Genomic DNA, 18,556 nt, shown 5'->3' with positions numbered 1-18,556 from the left:
ACACAAGCTAAATATCCACGTTATTTTCACTTGTTTGTGGGGGTGTGGTAAAGTATCAACTCCTTCTCCTTCAGTCCCACCCTGACCATGGCAGGCAGACACTAGCTCAGAACAGATGGTGATGCTTCCATAGCTGAGTGTCATCAGTGTATCTTTGATTAAGCATCCAGAAGCATCCTCTTTTGTTCTGGGCTAGTGTCTGCCTGCCTTATGTATTGATGACACCCTACACAAAAAATGGTGGATGATCTTATGTCCTTATGCGTATATTAAATAACACAGGTGACACCACAGAACTCTGAGGACGGCTGCAGAACAAGCTGCCGACCAAGAACTTCAGAATACGACTTTCTGCACACTATTTATGAAAAGATATGTAAGCTGCTGAAGTGATGCAGCACTAATATCCACATTTCCCAGGCACTAATACAACTGAGTGGCCATGTAGTTCAAAAATAGTTGAGAGATTCAGCAAAATTAACAAAGATGCATATTCCTTAAAAATATACTGGCAGAGAAGAAGAAGACTGTACACCCCGCCCTTCTCTCTGAATCAGAGACTCAGAATGGCTTACAATCGCCTATATCTTCTCCCCCACAACAGACACCCTGTGAGGTGGGTGGGGCTGAGAGGGTTCTCACAGCAGCTGTCCTTTCAAGGACAACTCCTGTGCTAGCTATGGCTAGCCCAAGGCCATTCCAGCAGCTGTAAATGGAGGAGTGGGGAATCAAACCCTGTTCTCCCAGATAAGAGTCCGCACACTTAACCACTACACCAAACTGGCTCCAAGCTTGTCCACCAAAGCTCAGGGTGTCTCTATTCCATAGCAAAGTCTGAAGCCAGACTGGAAAAAGTCAAGGGCAGATAAGTCACCCAGGAAATGCTTAAGTTTCTCTGCCACCATTTTTTGCTTTGTTTGAAATTTGAAGTCACCAGGTCCGGATGGCATACATCCAAGAGTTCTGAAAGAACTCAAAGTTGAACTTGTGGATCTTCTGACAAAAATATGTAATCTTTCATTGATATCTGCCTCCGTTCCTGAGGACTGGAAGGAAGCGAATGTCACCCCCATCTTTAAAAAGGGTTCCAGAGGAGATCCGGGAAATTACAGGCCAGTCAGTCTGACTTCAATACCGGGAAAGTTGGTAGAAACCATTATCAAGGACAGAATGAGTAGGCACATTGATGAACACGGGTTATTGAGGAAAACTCAGCATGGGTTCTGTAAGGGAAGATCTTGCCTCACTAACTGTTACATTTCTTTGAGGGGGTGAACAAACATATGGACAAAGGAGACCCGATAGATGTTGTTTACCTTGACTTCCAGAAAGCTCTTTAACTTGTTCATAAATGATTTGGAATTGGGAATGAGCAGTAAAGTGGCCAAGTTTGCAGATGATGCTAAATTGTTCAGGGTGGTGAGAACCAGAGAGGATTGTGAGGCACTCCAAAGGGATCTGTTGAGGCTGGGTGAGTGGGCATCAACGTGGCAAATGAGGTTCAATGTGGCCAAGTGCAAAGTAATGCACATTGGGGCCAAGAATCCCAGCTACAAATACAAGTTGATGGGGTGTGAACTGGCAGAGACTGACCAAGAGAGAGATCTTGGAGTCGTGGTAGATAACTCACTGAAAATGTCAAGACAGTGTGCGATTGCAATAAAAAAGGCCAACACCATGCTGGGAATTATTAGGAAGGGAACTGAAAACAAATCAGCCAGTATCATAATGCCCCTGTATAAATCGATGGCGTGGTCTCATTTGGAATACTGTGGGCAATTCTGGTCACCGCACCTCAAAAAGGATATTATAGCATTGGAAAAAGTCCAGAAAAGGGCAACTAGAATGATTAAAGGGTTGGAACACTTTCCCTATGAAGAAAGGTTGAAACGCTTGGGGATCTTTAGCTTGGAGAAACGTCGACTGCGGGGTGACATGATAGAGGTTTACAAGATAATGCATGGGATGGAGAAAGTAGAGAAAGAAGTACTTTTCTCCCTTTCTCACAATATAAGAACTCATGGCCATTCGATGAAATTGCTGAGCAGTCAGGCTAAAACAGATAAAAGGAAGTACTTCACCCAAAGGGTGATTAACAAGTGGAATTCACTGCCACAGGAGGTGGTGGCGGCTACAAGCATAGACAGCTTCAAGAGAGGGTTAGATAAAAATATGGAGCAGAGGTCCATCAGTGGCTATTAGCCACAGTGTGTGTTTGTGTGTGTGTGTGTGTGTGTATATATATATATATATATATATATATATATATATATATATATATATATATATATATATATATATATATATATATATATATATATATATATATATATGCCACTGTGTGACACAGAGTGTTGGACTGGATGGGCCATTGGCCTGATCCAACATGGCTTCTCTTATGTTCTTATGTTAAATTATGTTCTTATGTTAAATTGGCCTAACATTGGCCAATCAAGTGAGGGTTTTTAAAACAGAGAACCAATTACAGTTTTGTTCAAGATGTTTTGGGGAAAAACCTAGGCTACTAGAAAACATCCACAGCCACCACTTTGTAAGTTTAAACAGAGAGGTCTACGTGAGTTCTGTTCCCTTCCCCCTTTCGCCTGTTCTGCAGTCTTGACTCAACTGCATTACTTCGTCTTTGCTGTTAAATTCAAATGCTACTGTATCTTGTAATCCGCTTGCTGTTTGACTGGAAGTTATAATCATACTTGTAATCTGCCCTGGATACCAGTGAGAAAGGCAGGTATAAACAGAAGTAATAATAATAATGATAATGATGATGATAAATCTTACAATACCTGTAATTTTTATTAAATCTTTTCATTTAATCTTTTAATCTTTTGAAGTGTTATTACACCTGATTATAAACAAAAACATTAATAGCTTATGTTACTGGTACCTGTGAATAGCAATTTCAGTTTGATAATTTCTCCCTCCCTCATTACTTGGTTGACTGATCAGGCACTTAAGGAATTTATAAGTGAAGAACTAAAGATTAATCATCCCCAAGTTATGGAATAGCCTCCCAGGGGAAATTAGGATACCTGCATCTGTCTTGCAGTTTTGAGGGGTCTTTGGCTCCTCAAGATAATTGTTCTATGGGTGCCTAGAAAGACTGTGAAATCTGTTGAATTTTATTTTAAGCATCCCCCCACTCCGCTGGTTGTTTTATTGTTACATTAAGAATGATTCTATCTTGTACTGATTTCATTGTTATTCACTATGGGTCCAGTTACCTGGGATAAAGGTGAACTCACAAATACCGTATTTGCCGGCGTATAAGACGACTTTTTTGCCCTGAAAAACATGCCTCCAAGTGGGGGGGTCGTCTTATACGCCGGGTGCACTTCAGTTGGGATACCGTGTTTCCCCGAAAATAAGACCTACCCAAAAAATAAGCCCTAGCAGGATTTCTATGCATTTGTGATGGGCTTATTTTTTGGGTAAGTCTTATTTTTGGGGAAATACGGTAGATCCAAAGCACAAGGGACGGGGTCATGGGGGTGAGAGGCTATCTTGTGCTGAGTGGAGGGAAAAGGTGCTGTGCAAGCCCTTTGCATGCTTACTTGGAAGTAAGCCCTTTCTGAGTTCTGCGGTTGCTCGCTCTCTGGCTGCTGTCTTTGCAGCCTTGAAACGAAAACACAAAGCAACCACCTATACATTACGGTATTTAGCGACCTTCTGTCTCCTGTTCCTAGGGATTCGCTGCCTTGCAGCTCTCGCTTCGGGGGAGAATAAGGGGGCAGTTTTCATCCAGCAGGAGAAAGGGGCTGTGGATGCTCTTCGAGCCTTTCTCCCTTTTCTTGCTGGTGGGCAAACCAGACTTGCATTTGCTTACAGGCTCCGTCTGTCGTTCTCTGTTTGTACGGGGAGGGGAGAGGCAAGAGATCTGCTGGCCGGGTGTGTTTGTCTGGGACTGTAGCTGCACGCGGGCAGAGATGTGCTCCCCCCACCCCCAGTTTCCACCAACGATCATTCCCCCTTCCCTCCCCTGTATTGCTTCGGCTGTAAACGCCCTTATTGCAGATGGTCTCCCATTTCTCCAGCTTCCAATTTCGCCCCAGAGATGGAGGATGGGAAAACGCAGTAAAAAGATATTATCCAGGGCAGGGAGGATTTCTACTTAAAAAAAAAATATTGCAACGATGGCTCCTCCCCCCCTCCTCTTTTTATTTGCACCTTGACTCTCTGCATCCTTTGGCCTGCTGGCTGGTGGGGAGAGAAGCTGGCGCATCTAAAGCGATGAGCGGCCTCCCAGCTGGCATTTTTAAAAAGGGAAAAAAGCCTCACGAAAACCAGTGGCTCCTCTCCGCACATGCTGCTTTCCGGGGTTGGGGGGGGGCTGTCTTTGAAGCTCGCGAGCCTGTGGGTGCTCTTGCGTGCGTGTGCAGGCATCCTTCTCTGACCCGGCCGGGTAACAATGAGAGAGGGAGAGACAGAAAAAGTGGCCCAACACCACCAAATTAAATTCCTGAAAGATTGGGGATTTGAACTCAAGTCTTCCAGATTCTAGTCCAGCAACCACTATACCACACTGGCCAGGAGACTTTAGTTTATTTTACCTGAATATGCCTGTTTGAACTTACTTTCCTCCTTGTTAAACTCTCCCTCCTCTTCTTCTGTTGTTTCTGTACTATTGAAGTTCTAACTATAAGATTGCTTCAGGTGGGGACTTGCTTTCTGTGTTTATATTATGCACTACTACAACTCCCAAAACGCTTTCTCCCTACTCAGCTGCCATATTCTGCCACTCTTCCTCTCCAGTGAAGGCTAAGGGTGGGAGCTCAGGGGACGAGAAATCATCCGTCTTAAAAGGGCCACGCTTATTCGGTCTAGAGATAGACTACTCTGCAAGCTCTGCCACCCGGCGCTAGATGAGGCGGGAACAAAGAGGAGAAAGTGTGTGGAAGGTGTGCGGAAAAGGGGGTAGTCTTAAACGGCGAGTATATAACAAACTCTATATTTTGAGTGGAAATGTTGGGGGGTCGTCTTATACGCCCAGTCATCTTATACGCCGGCAAATACGGTAAATAAAAATAAAAATTGTATATTTGCTGTCACAGACAACGGAGCAAACAAACATAATATGGAGGTACTTGAAATAAATCACCTTCAAGATACAATTCAAAATTCTTGGTTGACTAAATGACAATTCAAGTACAGGGATTTTAATGCCAAACTGTGTGCTACAACCTGCAATAAAACTAACAAATACAGAGATGAGGAGATGAAGTATTGGAATGGCACTAGAACTGCGTGTCCTAACACCATGCACTTAGTAATGGGGCTATTTACAAGCTGAATAAAGGATGATTCAATCTACCTGAAAACATTTAAAGCAACCACAACAGGAACACCAAAGAGTTGTGCAATTTCAATTTGTTTTTGCAAATTACAGCAGCCATCAGATACCAACTTGAGGTTCTAAAAGGAAAGAAAGCCAAATGTTATTGGAATATATAATATAAAATTTAATTTTAATTTTTAAAACTAATAAAAAGGACTCTAATCATCTGAAGATAGTTATTCCTCAATGCTGTGAGCCATGCTCAACATCACAGTGCATTTATTTCCAACCACCAGGCCATAAGTGTGGGAGCAAGTAAGACAACCGTTACAATCACTGAAATGCCTGTCAAAATACTTGTCAGAAACATTAGGGCTAAGAAAAAGAAGGTACTGAGAATTGTGCAGGGTTATTGCCCAGATTCCCCTACTCTAACCCACAGCTCCACCTAAAGGGTTTACATGGTAAATGCATTTAATAAAGACATTTCCTACCCAAATATCATTATTAGTTTGTCCCATATTTTAGAGATGGCTCTGTTCAACATATTACCAGTATAAAGATGGTCACATTCAGGACAGAGACATAAAAACCTTTTAACAACTGAAATATGAAATCCATTCTATTGAACAATTTCAAGACTAATACACTTGTGTCACAAGACTAATTTTGGATTCTGCTAATATGCAGATCTCCAACACAATTAACTGTAGATTTGGCTGGCAGTGGGTGCCTAGAGGATCCACATCTTACAGAGGCCTGGTGGTAGCTTCCAGAGCAATAAAAGGCTCTCTGATCTTGCTGGAAGCTCACACAAAGATTCTACAACACTTTCTCTGAATCCTCCTGAGGTACGCAGGGCTCCAGGTCAAGGACGGGGTGATTAAGTTAAGGCAGGAAAAAAGAACCAAGTGAATGTTGGGGAGGAAATAAGATACAACCTGAGTGTAAGGGGGGAGAAAGAATCAGGATAGTGCTGGGACATGAGTCTGTATGAAAGAGAGATTGCTTTGTTGGAACATGTCCTTTCATTCTTCTCTGTTTAAGGGTAGCCAGGGTTTTTTTCCAGCAGGAATGCAGTTCCAGCTGGCTTGGTTTCAGGGCATGTGGCCTAATTTGCAAATGAGTTCCTGCTGGGCTTTTTCTACAAAAAAAGTAGAACCATCAGTCAAGAACCACCAAAATCATGGCATCTGCTGTAGTTATGTCATTAATAAATCAGTATCACTGTATCCTGTTAGTTGTATGCATACATTGGGCAAAGCCAAGTATTACCGGTATACAGAGACACATGTCTCTCAGTATATTTGTGACACGACTTTTGTGGACAGGAAATCTACTTCCATCAAAGTTGTGAAGCTAAAAAAACACAGCAGTGAATGCCACATGCTCAGTGCAGAGGCACAATGGAGAAAAACAACAAGAAGGTGAGACCTAAAGAGCATCCTGCTTGCTGAGATGGGAAACAAGGCAATCTGCATTGGCTAGATCATCAAAGCAGGAATAACAAACACTGCTGTGACACCAAAAATAAACAATGCTTTTGTAGTGAGAAAACCAACCATAAACTCGTAAATAATAATGAGACCATAGTGTACAGTTTCTGAACATAACAGAGAGGCCTGGACAAATGTGTTGTTCTCTTCAACAAATCCAAAAAGCAGTTACAGTAATTCTGAATTGTGTTGTTTTCATAAACGTAATATTGAATGTTAGCTGCAATACATTTGGTGGAACCTACCGAGGTCAGATTTTTGTAGGTAGCACACCTTAATTCTCATCTTACCTTACTGCCTGCCAGGACTTTTTTTGTAGAAAAAGCCCCGCAGGAACTCATTTGCATATTAGGCCAATATGATGCCAAGTCAGTTGGAACTGCAATCCTGTGTATTCTGCTAAAAAAAAGCACTGCTGTCTGCAAATTACCAACTATTGTAACATGGATTTTTTAAACGTGCTGTACATTCTGCAGCAAATGTTCTTACCTCTTCTGTGTATTCCCTCTTAAGTGGGGCACCTGCTGTTACCTAAAATCATAAACAAGTAGTTAACAAACAATGACTTAATAATTCAGACCATTACCAAATATTGTTTCAAGATTCTGGATTTTGAGACGGTCTATAAAACTTATGTTTTGACATACTTCTAAGAGCAGCCGCCATTGTTTTTATAAACATCTTTAAATGCTGACATGTAAAATGTTAACAAGTGGGAATTTGTTGTAACTTGCCATGTACTGTTTCACTGGGCTTCTTTCGGTAATAATTTACCATATTTGAGCAAGCAAATTATATTATGTTATTGTGATGTACTTTGGCAACCTCCATGCTGACAAAACAGTGGTCAAATCTACATTCGCAACTAGTTTTAACACACCTAAACATATAACCACCACTATTTATAAATATTTTATGCTTCCATTTTGATCTTTCTCTGCCAGGCCCTGAGAGCAGGGGGAGGGGAAGGAGGGACGGCAAGAGAAAGTGGAACAGAGAGAGCTGAGCACACTCTTTGCCATTTCCTTCTATTTTTAGTCTGATCTTCTGAGAAAAGTGAGATAAAATACTCCCATTCAATCAATCAATTTCTCCTACTGTTGCATTCATGTTATTGGTTAGACTGCTGTGACAGATGGGCAAAGGTCCTGCCCCTTTATATCAACCATGAATGCCCTGTATGCCTATGAGAGCCAGTTTGGTGTAGAGGTTAAGTGCGCAGACTCTTATCCGGGAGAATCAGGTTTGATTCCACACTCCTCTGCTTGCAGCTGCTGGAATGGCCTTGGGTCAGCCATAGTTCTTGTAGTTGTTGTCCTTGAAAGGGCAGCTGCTGTAAGAGCTCTCTCGGCCCCACCTATCTCACAGGGTGTCTGTTGTGGGTGGAGGGGAAGGTAAAGGAAATGGTGACCACTCTGAGATTCACAGTATAGGGTGGGCTATAAATCCATCATCATCATCATCATCATCATCATCATCATCATCATCATCATCATCATCATCATCATATTCTCCTCCTCCTCCTCCTTGTGTGTGCAAAGCACTAAGCCAACTAGGACCCATGCAATGCTGCAGGAGCCAGATGCAAGAGGGACATGGTGAAGAAAATGCAGATAACTGTCTGATAGGATTTGTGCCTCTAAAGGGTTAGGTGAGGGGTAGCATCCATTCTTAGGGAACTATATAGTTCTCAGAGCCTGGCTTTTAGGGAAAGCAGGCTAATTTAGTCAATGCTTCATGAGGAGATCGCATCTGCCTCAGAACCTATCCACATTAAACGGGATTCCTGATGTTGTGGGAAAGCCAAAGATCTGCTCAAGAGTTTTAGAAACTTTAGAAGATATTTGCTCTTTGCACCTAGTAATTGTCATCCAGTATATTATAATTGAATAAGCCCAGCATATGCTGTGTGTTCTGCTTAGAAATAGCTTCAAACCCCTTTTTCCAAACTTCCTCACCCTCTTATCCCAGGACTTAAATATAAGTTACTGCTGTCTCCCATTTCCCTGTGAAGTCCTAGGGATGGCAAAGCATTTCTGGAACTTAGCCTAGGCAGCACAAAAGGGAAGAAGAACTCTAACGCCATCATCACTGTAGCAGACAACAACACTTATAAGGCTGAGATGAATTTCATCATGTGTAATTAAATAGCGGCACATCCTGCTACCTCAACTCGTTTGTTGTTCAGTTGCACAGTCGATTCCAACTCTTTATTTGATCTTCTTGCAGTCCAAGTGATTCTAAGGGTGTTTAAATTGGTATTTTTCAGTTTGGGTGTTTTGGACCTGAAAAAATTCAATTTCTGAAAAATCCTGGATCCCAATATTGTTATGGTATTTGGATCTAGGATTTTTCAGAAATCCCAATTTTTTAGGGGTCCAACAGACCAAAAAGAAAAATAGTGGTTAAAAAAAAATTCAGTCTGATCCCTTGAAACTTTAAGAGGATTGCTGTAGAAGCCTCACACACACATACACACACATGGGCTTTTCTTGGGATTCCTCCCCCACACTTTTCCTGAAAAAACCTGGATACATTGGGAAGCCAAAATGTACCTGAAAAATACCAATAAGTTTGGGTAGAACCAAATGCACATCCCTACTCTACCCTATTATTTAAAACCTTGTCCTTCATAATCTGCAAGTGAAATAAAATGTAATTTCAGCCTTAATAAGAGTCTCATTTTCAAAGTTTAATGGACATGATTAAGAGATGAATCTGGCATCAACATTAAATGCCATTATAATAACTCAATCTCATTTTAATTACTCATTATAACTGTGGTTAACAACAGATCCCCCTTAGGTGATACTCCTGGTCCATATAGGCCAGGTAGGGAGAAGCAATAAAAACAAGACTGGAGAAATAAGTCATTTGGGCATGGCCAGAATTGTGGCTAGAAGGCCAGAAGGAGGCAGCAGAGAGAGAGGAGTATGTGAGTGGCCTTGGGAAGTCACGTTGAGCAGTGGGGAGGAGGAATGTCTTTACTGGGTTTGCTCCCTCTACCTGTCTCCTTATGAAGGGCCATTAAGCAAATCTAACCACTCACCTCAGTTCTGACAGATTTTGAGCATATCTGTTGCTTAAAATTAATTACCAACAAGTATACATCTGCTAAGCTGAATTTGGCCATTTTTTAGTATGGGAATAAGAAAGTACAAAAAGTCAATAAAATATAATTCCTTAGATCCAACATTATTTCTCAGCTGAAAAGCTAGGCAAAGGAAATGAGCTAGAAATATTCATGTACTAGAAAAAGAAAAAAAAATAGTTTGCAAGTTATGAGCTGCACAGCCAGCAGCTTTCCATGATGAGACTTCAGTGTTTCATTTGGCCAAGAAGCTAAAACAAGTTTCCATGGCTGTACTCAGTCTGCACATAAACATTCAAAATAGTCTTACGTTTGCCCTGAGAGCCAGTTTGGTGTAGTGGTTAAGTGTGTGGACTCTTATCTGGGAGAACCGGATTTGATTCCCCACTCCTCCACTTGCACCAGCTGGAATGGCCTTGGGTCAGCCATAGCTCTGGCAGAGGTGGTCCTTGAAAGGGCAGCTGTTGTGAGAGCTCACAGCCCCACCCACCTCACAGGGTGTCTGTTGTGGGGGGAGAAGATATAGGAGATTGTAAGCCACTCTGAGTCTCTGATTCAGAGAGAAGGGCAGGGTATAAATCTGCAGTCTTCTTCTTCTGTAGGGGGGTTTCTGCACAAGAAAGAAATATATCCCATACTCCCCCAAAGCTGTGGAGGTGGGAGTTGGGTGGTTGGTGCAAAATAGTTACTTTTTTCTGCCCAGCATACATGTCTCTGGAGGATGTGCAAGGTGTATGAAATAATATTAGAGCTGCATTCCAAAACATACTCACATAGCAGAAGGTTCCATTGAGATCAATGGGACTTTACTTCTGAGTAAACATGGTTAGGATCATGCTGTAGGTAAGAAAGTGAGTTTGCAAAATATTAAGCAGAAAAGGTAATTAGCAGGATTTTTAAAAGGGCGAGACAGCAGGAGCAGGACATGCATTCTGTGAGGGAGCTTCAGTATGAAAGTCCAAGTATGAAGCAGTGAAGCAATTCCTGGAGGGAATGGAGAGGGTAGGAGTGATAATGTGCAAAAAGAAAAGCAGGGGAGGCGATGATGGAATCCCTAAAAACTACAGACATTATGTTAGATGCAAAAGTAGAAAGGGAGGCCCTGAGGGGAACAGCATACTAACTGCATATGACAGAGGGCCAGCATACTTGACGATTGGAGAATCAAGATTTTATTTATTATTTATTTATTTGAATTATAACCCGCTCTCCCAAAACTGGCTCAGAGTGGGTAACAACAATTTACAGAACACATACTTTGAAACAGTATAATAATTACAAAAATATATTAGCAAATTAAATAATTACAATAAAATCAATAGAATCAATAAAATACAACTATTTTGCTGCTAAAAGACTGTATAAAATCACAGTGAGGGGCATTGTATAATCATCTGAATAAGAAGGAAAAAGAGGGGAAGGAGGAGAAGAAGGGGGAGGCCAATCCTAGATGAAGCCTATCAGAGAGGAACCCATTGCAGCCCTCAACCATAAGCCTGGTGGAACAACTCAGCCCCAAGGAACTGTTCTAGAACCGTCCTGGAAGTTCTGGGCAAATGGAAGGTAACTGGATTACCAACAGCAACAGCCAGTGGAAGAGGAAGCAAAAGCAGAGAGAGAGGGAGAGAAAGAGAGATAGACAGACAGAACTATAAGGCTCTAACTCTGACATTCAAGGAATGGTCAACTAAGATGAAAGTCAGATTGCATGCTTGGGTGACAGGCTGAAAAAAATGGGAAAATGTTACAAAAGCAAGAGAACTCAAGCTTTGACTGTTGCTGCAATCCAGATCAAAAGATGCTAAAGAGACAGTCCACATTCTGGCAAAGTGAAAATACTTTTTAAATTCTGTAAATTTCAGCAACTCATAAAAAAAAATCAAAATTTTTTGACTGGCTGTAATGAATTCATAGTTAGAACAGCACAGTTCAAGGGCTGAGAAAATAGCAAATAGAGAGGCAAGAACTGGCAGCATAAAAACAGTAGATGAAACTATGAGACTCCATGAGTTTACCCATGGCAAAATAAAGTACACTGTGAGGCCATAAAGTAATAAGGGCCAAACCCTGGGTTAAGATGGTGTGGAGAAACGCCATCTTAGTTAATGTTGGTGCTTCATTGGAAGGGAACATTAAACTACTAAAGCAGGCTTTGGCCTAGCCTCCCTCCATCACCTCCTCCCTTCCAGAGTTAAACCAGCGCCTCTAGGGGGAAAGCCTCCTAGAGGGGCAGGAAGTTCTTTAGCCTTCCCCTCACTGCCTCCCCCCTTCTGGAGTTAAACCAGCAACTCTAGGGGGAAAGCCTCCTAGAGGGGCAGGAAGTTCTTTTGTTTTATTTATTTGAGTTAGGCGGGAAAAGGCCAGTTCTCAGCTGGCGCTCAAAGGAAGAGGTTGCCAGTGTGGGGGCTCCTGCCTGTGGGAGAGGCCTAATCAAGAGGAAAAGGACCCCAGGCAGTCAGACCGAGTAAGTCATCCACAAGGCAGGGCAAGTTTAGACCAGGGACAGTAGGATGTGTTTAAATCCACCTTTTATTTGTCATGCTGGTTGCTGTTCGGGTGCTGTGCTGTGCTAAACTTTTATATGCAACTGGTTTTGGTTTTGGTTTTGTTTTACTTTTCTTTTCTTTTTCTCTTTTAATTAAATATTTTTACTGTTTTGAATGCTGGCAGTCAAACTCTGTACCACATAGATCCCCAACCGCTTTAGACCACGCTTTATGAAGGGGGCCCCGGGGAAAGGCCTGTGGTTGGATAAGGTGCCAATCCTCGAGGGGTTCCCCGAAGAAGTGCTTTGGTCTCTGTGAATCCCAAGTACAGGGTGGCAGAGGACCTTGAGGCCTGGCCTCAGAGCTAGAGAGGGGGATTGGGAGTCCTGTTCCTCTCAATCCGAACCCCTAGACTGAGCAGGTGGTGGCAGTGAGCCCAAGTGGCCGAAGGAGAAATAGCTCCCTCCAGGAGTTGGCGACTCAATAGGGAGTTGACGGGACCGGGTCTGAAGGCAGAATCGGGCCGGTTCCATCACAGATGGAGAAAGAGAAAGGAGACTGCAAACAGACTTCATTCCCCTTCCAATATGTTAATCATTTTTAGAGCTCCCCTCATTTGTATGTCCAAGTCAAGTAATCTCCAAGGATAATGCCACAGAGGATATCTGTATGATGAAAGACAGTGCAACAAGCATTTCTGTTAATCGTGCCACAGAGTGAGCTGTTCCAACGATTTAAAAATAAAAATGTTTATACATATCTCCAAAAAGGACCTTTTTTTAATCAGAGGGAGTTCTCATGATTTATTATTTGTTTTATTAAGTAAGTATAACAACTTACATTTGGCCCACCTCCATGCATCTTCAATGCTCTCACTGTAGCAACAAGCACAACCGCACTGGGAACCAAGCCAGAAGCTCTGCATTTGATGTTGAAGAATTTCTCCATCCCGATATCAGCACCAAAACCAGCTTCGGTCACTGCAAGGATGAATTTCAATGAAGAGGGATGAGAGTGTCAAGGAAAAAGCTTCCATTTCACCGTGGTCAGACTCAGAACCCAAACTCAGCTCCACGCAAGAAGGGACTCATACTCTCTTGTGTGAGTGGCAAGTTGCTTGGCATGAATCAGGGCAGGTGGAGGGAACATTATTATTTTTTAAAAAACTCCTCCAGACATGAGGGTCTGGATCACTTCATAAGCATATGTTTCACACAAACCTATGAACAAGTGTACATGCACCCAAAATTTTATACCCAGAATTAAACTTCATTGGTCCTAAGTGCCACTGGACTCAAACTTTGTCCTAATGCTTCAGACTAACATGGCTGCCCACCTGGATCTATGCAGAGGAAATATGCATAACGTATAGTCAGCAAATGAACAGAATATATTCCAGAGTTATTTTCTTCCTGAGAGTGCAAATGAATAAATCAGTGGATTATATTTAACACTATTCACTCTGCGTTGTTTCAAACTACAAACATTCAAGACTGCTTCTTGCAATTTCTTTTCCCAATTTAGCCACCTTATCACACACAGTCTTTATGGCAACTTTGTGGAATCAAACAGCTGAAATGGCTTCAAGTCTGAAGCACATGCCAAGTGTAAATGTGCTGCTGCATGGAGCTTCCATATTATGTTGCAATTCATCACCCAACCATTTGTAGGGAGATCTGGCAGTGGGATGGACACTCAGCATATGGGAAGCCACTTTCTAGTTAATGCCCACAATATAGAACAGGCCACATGCAGATGCTGTTTCAACAAGCTTCTGTGTGCATGGCACAGCATGGATATAGGGTCCCTCAACAGTATGAAATATTCAGAACACTTCCTATACATTTTCCTTTTACGGTCCTTGAAACAACCTTATAAGCAGATCACTATTATGATCTTCCATATTGTGGGTGAAAATTGAGGCTGGGATATAATGGCTTCCCTAAAGTAATTTAGGTGAGATTTGAACAAGGAACTTTGATCTGTAGTTCAGTCTCTTTCGTTAGTACATTAGCACCCACCTAGTTCAGCATTATTTGCCAGAAATGGCAAAAACAAAAATGGAATATTGCACTCGGGGGGGGGGGGGAAGCACAGAACATACACTGCAACAAAAGCAAATGACAAAATGACAAAAATGTTACAACAAAAAGGCATATTTAAGTTACATCTAGTGATGCTGAGATTCTTGCAAGTAACCCACTTGAAAAATCAAACTGATCCTCCTGAAACACCCATCTTTTTCATGAACTGCAGTTGTGTTTGTAATTTAAAATAAGCTGTATTTCAAGTTTATGTGCTGCTTTGGTGTCTGCAGTTGGTGGCAATCACTACTACACTCATATGCAGCTGACTCATGTTCAGAATTATGGAGCAATGTGTTGAGTGCATAACAGTGTTGCTTACGCAATGCAATGTTTCCCACTCCACATAAACCACAGTTCCCAAGAATGTTTTCAACAAGACCCCCCAGAGGTCTCCGATTTGCTGTCCACTGTCTCTGCCCATCTCATCTACTTTTATGACCAATGAACACAAGGGGTCTCAAATGCAATCTCAGCCCACTTCCAAGACACTAGAGACAAACAGGAGTGGAAAATAACGCTGCCTAAATTTATTTTAGACACTGGTGCTACAATGAAACTCTGAATTCGGCAGTGGGAAATATTCAGGCCTTCCCTTCTTTGCAAATCTGAGGTTCTCTTGGATCTGTGGCTGGCTAGAGATCCTTGCTGTTTCAGATGCCCTCCCCAGATTGAATCAATAATCTGCTCCCCTTGCTGCTTCCTCTTGCTTCTTATAGGGTTGCCAAGTATAATTCAGAAAATATCTGGGGACTTTGGGAGTGGAACCAGGAGACTTTGGGGCGGAGACAGACTTTCTCATTTCCAAAATAAATGCATAAAAATACAGCAGTGCAGTTCACCTGAATAGTCATCATTTCCTCATCCCCCAATAGCTGCAATTCTACTAAATGAAAGTGTAAACACACAAAAAGCAGCCAAAATGCACAGAGTTTGCAAGCTCACATGTGATCTCATTGGGGCTTTACTCACAGTAACTGCTGTTCTTCAGCCTAACACAAGCAAACAAAACAGAGAGAGGTGGAGTTTTCCTCTATCCCATAAACAGGCTCCTATACAAAGACTCTGAAAACAATGCAAAACAAGCACAGAGGCAGACACACACTATTACTGCCTCCCCTACAAAGACTTCTGAAAAGTACTCTCTCTCTCACTCACTGGGTGTGGTTCCTCCACAAGGACATCTGACAATTAGAGGGGCTATGCTGCTCTCTCCCGCTGTGAAATAAAAGCAAAACAAACCGAGGCTCTGCTTCTACCCTTCCCCATGAAGTACTTCCTGCTTCCTTCTCAACTTTAAAGGGGCGCACACACACACAAAGAGGCATTTTAAAACGGGACCTGTTTGCAGGTTTCTTAACCTGCGGGAGCTCTAGAGGTACTGGTGGCTGTGGGGGCGTGGCTTCCCCCTGCAGGCCAGCTGGCTGGGGGTGGGGGGAAGCCTGTAAAACCAGGGGATCCTCCGCTGGGACCTGGGGATTGGGAAGCCTATTCTCATACCTTAGTTTACACATTGCACAAGTGCATGTGGGCACAAGAATAATTAGTAGCTCCTGTATTTCTGCCTGCCTAAGTGTTTTACAATTTCATCCAATAATATTTCATACTAGTTATTCAACTATATTCCAGTCTCCTGTGCCTGTCTCTTTGCTTGTGGAGGAACAGGCAGAAATGATACCAACTTCTCTGCCTCCATCCACACCCTATGGATTCATGGCAGGTAGGTTAGTTTGTTGTTAAGTAACCCACCTTTAAATACTTTTGTTATTGATGGTTCCCCCCCCCCCCCTTTTTGACTTCGTAAACTGCTTTGAGTCTGCTTGGAGCACAGAAAAAGTAATTTTAAAATGCCAAAAAACCCTATTTTTATTCCAAGCATGTCTCAGTGCTTCAGTGTCCAGCGCATCGCCCTCATTGCCGTCCTGTAAGGCAGATAATCAAGCAAGCACCTCCCTCTGGAAAGTGATGGTTGCCGCCCTACCATTGCCCGTAAGACCTGACGTGTGCCGAGAGGGACCGGCGACACCCCTTTCGCCCTCCACAGCCGCCAAGCTGTCCAAAATCGCTTGGCGGGTACTTGCATCATCCCACTCATCAGTCGGGGGCTCAGCTGGACAGGGCCTCTTCACTGGTTTTCTGGCAGGCTGTTTACCCTTTGAAGGGCCCTGACCCTTCTTAGGCCCCATAGCCCCTATGAAACAAACGCCCCCACTCAAGACCAAAAAACCCAGCCAACAAACGCCTCACTCCCACATGGCCTAATAAAGGCTCAGGCACAACCACTTACCCAGCAGCCCCTGCCTCAGTGCCTAAAACACCAGCCCTTCTGGTAATCCACCAAGGGTGTTAAGGAATAGCAATACCAAAGCGGTAATGGGGGGGGGGGGCTATGCAAGCCTGCTTACTGGCTCTGACAGCTCCGTCCCAATGGGACTGCACAAGCCCCTTACACTCTTCAGCCCAGCCACCCAACACCAATCACCAGCACCCCCACCAGCAAAACTGTTCGTTGGTAGCTAGCCCAAGCAAATAATACCCTAGCTACGAGCACCACTCAGCGCGCACAGCCCGCAAACGGAAAAAGTGAAGAGGTGGTGGGTGAAAAAAGGCGGGAAGGGCCACCCGCTCCGCGCCGCACACCCCGCCCACTAAAAAAGCGAGAGGGGGTGAATAGAAAAAGGGGCGGGAAGAGCCACGTGCTCCCTGCAGCCAAGGAAAGGCAAGGGGGGGTGGACAGGAAAGGCGGGAAGAAGCTAACCGCTAACGCGGCCACCCAGAGGAATGCTACCGAAATCCGCCCGCCTAAATAGCCCGCTCCCAATACCCGGGCCCCAACTGAACCTAAATGCTACTGGGGAAAGAGAAGAGGCCTGAGAGAAGCCGCCAAATACTCCCTGAGGAGCCCGACAAGCGCGCCGACGCTCGCAGCGCCAAGCTGCTCCGCCTGCCTCCAAGCCGCAAAAAACGGCTACAGCTCGTCCTGGCTCGTAGTCCACCGCTTCTCCTGCCGCCCGAAGCCACCGTTAGCAGCTCCACCTGCCGAACAGCCAAGGCCCAACGCACAGCCACACCTGTTCGTGGACTGTAAGTCTTTCTCCCGACGAGACCCTGGGGAAAGAACTGCGCCACAGGGGGACGGGCCAGCCTATATAAGGCTGCCCGCCCCCAGGCAGCCCAGGGCAAACCAATTGTCTCCCATCTGGCAGGGGAGGTAATGGGCGGCCCCCAGCCTAAGGCGGCCACTCGGCTGGGTGGTGCCGAAATATAGGAATATTATGAGACTCGTCCAGAGAAACAATTGGCATTAATTTGTTTGGATGCTGAGAAGGCCTTTGATAATGTTTGTTGGCAATTTATGCTGCAACAACTGAAGGGAATGAAACATGGTGAAAATTTCTTGAGAGCAATAGAATCAATATATTTGTCCCAAAGAGCAAGAATGATGGTGAATGGTGAATTAACAGAAGCAATTGATATCCAAAAGGGTACAAGACAAGGTTGCCCATTGTCACCACTCCTTTTTATTTTATGCTTAGAGATATTGAATAACCAGATAAGAGAAGATATAAGTATTAAAGGAGCGGTGGTAAAAGGTGAACAATATAAATTAAGAGCCTTTGCGGATGATCTGGTTCTTATACTAAAGCAACCAATAGATTCAATTGATTCAACTGTCTTATAAACAAGATTAACCAATTTGGTTACTGGGCAGGACTGAAGATCAACTACCATAAAACAAAATTTTTGACAAAGAATATGACGATAGAACAAATCTATGTTGGATCAGGTCAATGGCCCATCCAGTCCAACACTCTGTGTCACACAGTGGCCAACTCCCCCCCCCCCAAATATATAGCCGCCGCCACCTCCTGTGGCAGTGAATTCCACATGTTAATCACCCTTTGGGTGAAGAAGTACTTCCTTCTATCCGTTTTAACCAGACTGCTCAGCAATTTCATTGAATGCCCACGAGTTCTTGTATTGTGAGAAAGGGAGAAAAGTACTTCTTTCTCTACTTTCGCCATCCCATGCATGATCTTGTAAACCTCTATCATGTCACTCCGCAGTCGACATTTCTCCAAGCTAAAGAGCCCCAAGCGTTTTAACCT

General features: G+C 43.5%; 1 protein-coding gene across 2 annotated transcripts in view; it reads right to left on the bottom strand.

Annotated features, from left to right (window-relative positions):
• Nucleotides 1-18,556, bottom strand: part of MTHFD1L (methylenetetrahydrofolate dehydrogenase (NADP+ dependent) 1 like) — a 269,374-nt gene that overhangs the window by 118,269 nt on the left and 132,549 nt on the right. For both annotated transcript variants that reach the window (XM_060240830.1, XM_060240823.1), the window contains exons 21-23: nt 13,204-13,343; nt 7,276-7,317; nt 5,327-5,427 (exon numbers count right to left, since the gene is read on the bottom strand). In XM_060240830.1, coding sequence (XP_060096813.1) covers nt 5,327-5,427; nt 7,276-7,317; nt 13,204-13,343 — 283 coding nt within the window. The remainder of the gene's footprint in view (nt 1-5,326; nt 5,428-7,275; nt 7,318-13,203; nt 13,344-18,556) is intronic.

Source organism: Heteronotia binoei, chromosome 1 (assembly GCF_032191835.1).
Source record: "Heteronotia binoei isolate CCM8104 ecotype False Entrance Well chromosome 1, APGP_CSIRO_Hbin_v1, whole genome shotgun sequence".
In the NCBI taxonomy this organism is placed as follows: Eukaryota; Metazoa; Chordata; class Lepidosauria; order Squamata; family Gekkonidae; genus Heteronotia; species Heteronotia binoei.
The sequence above is the reverse complement of the archived record's forward strand: the minus strand, read 5'-3'. Positions and strand labels throughout refer to the sequence as shown.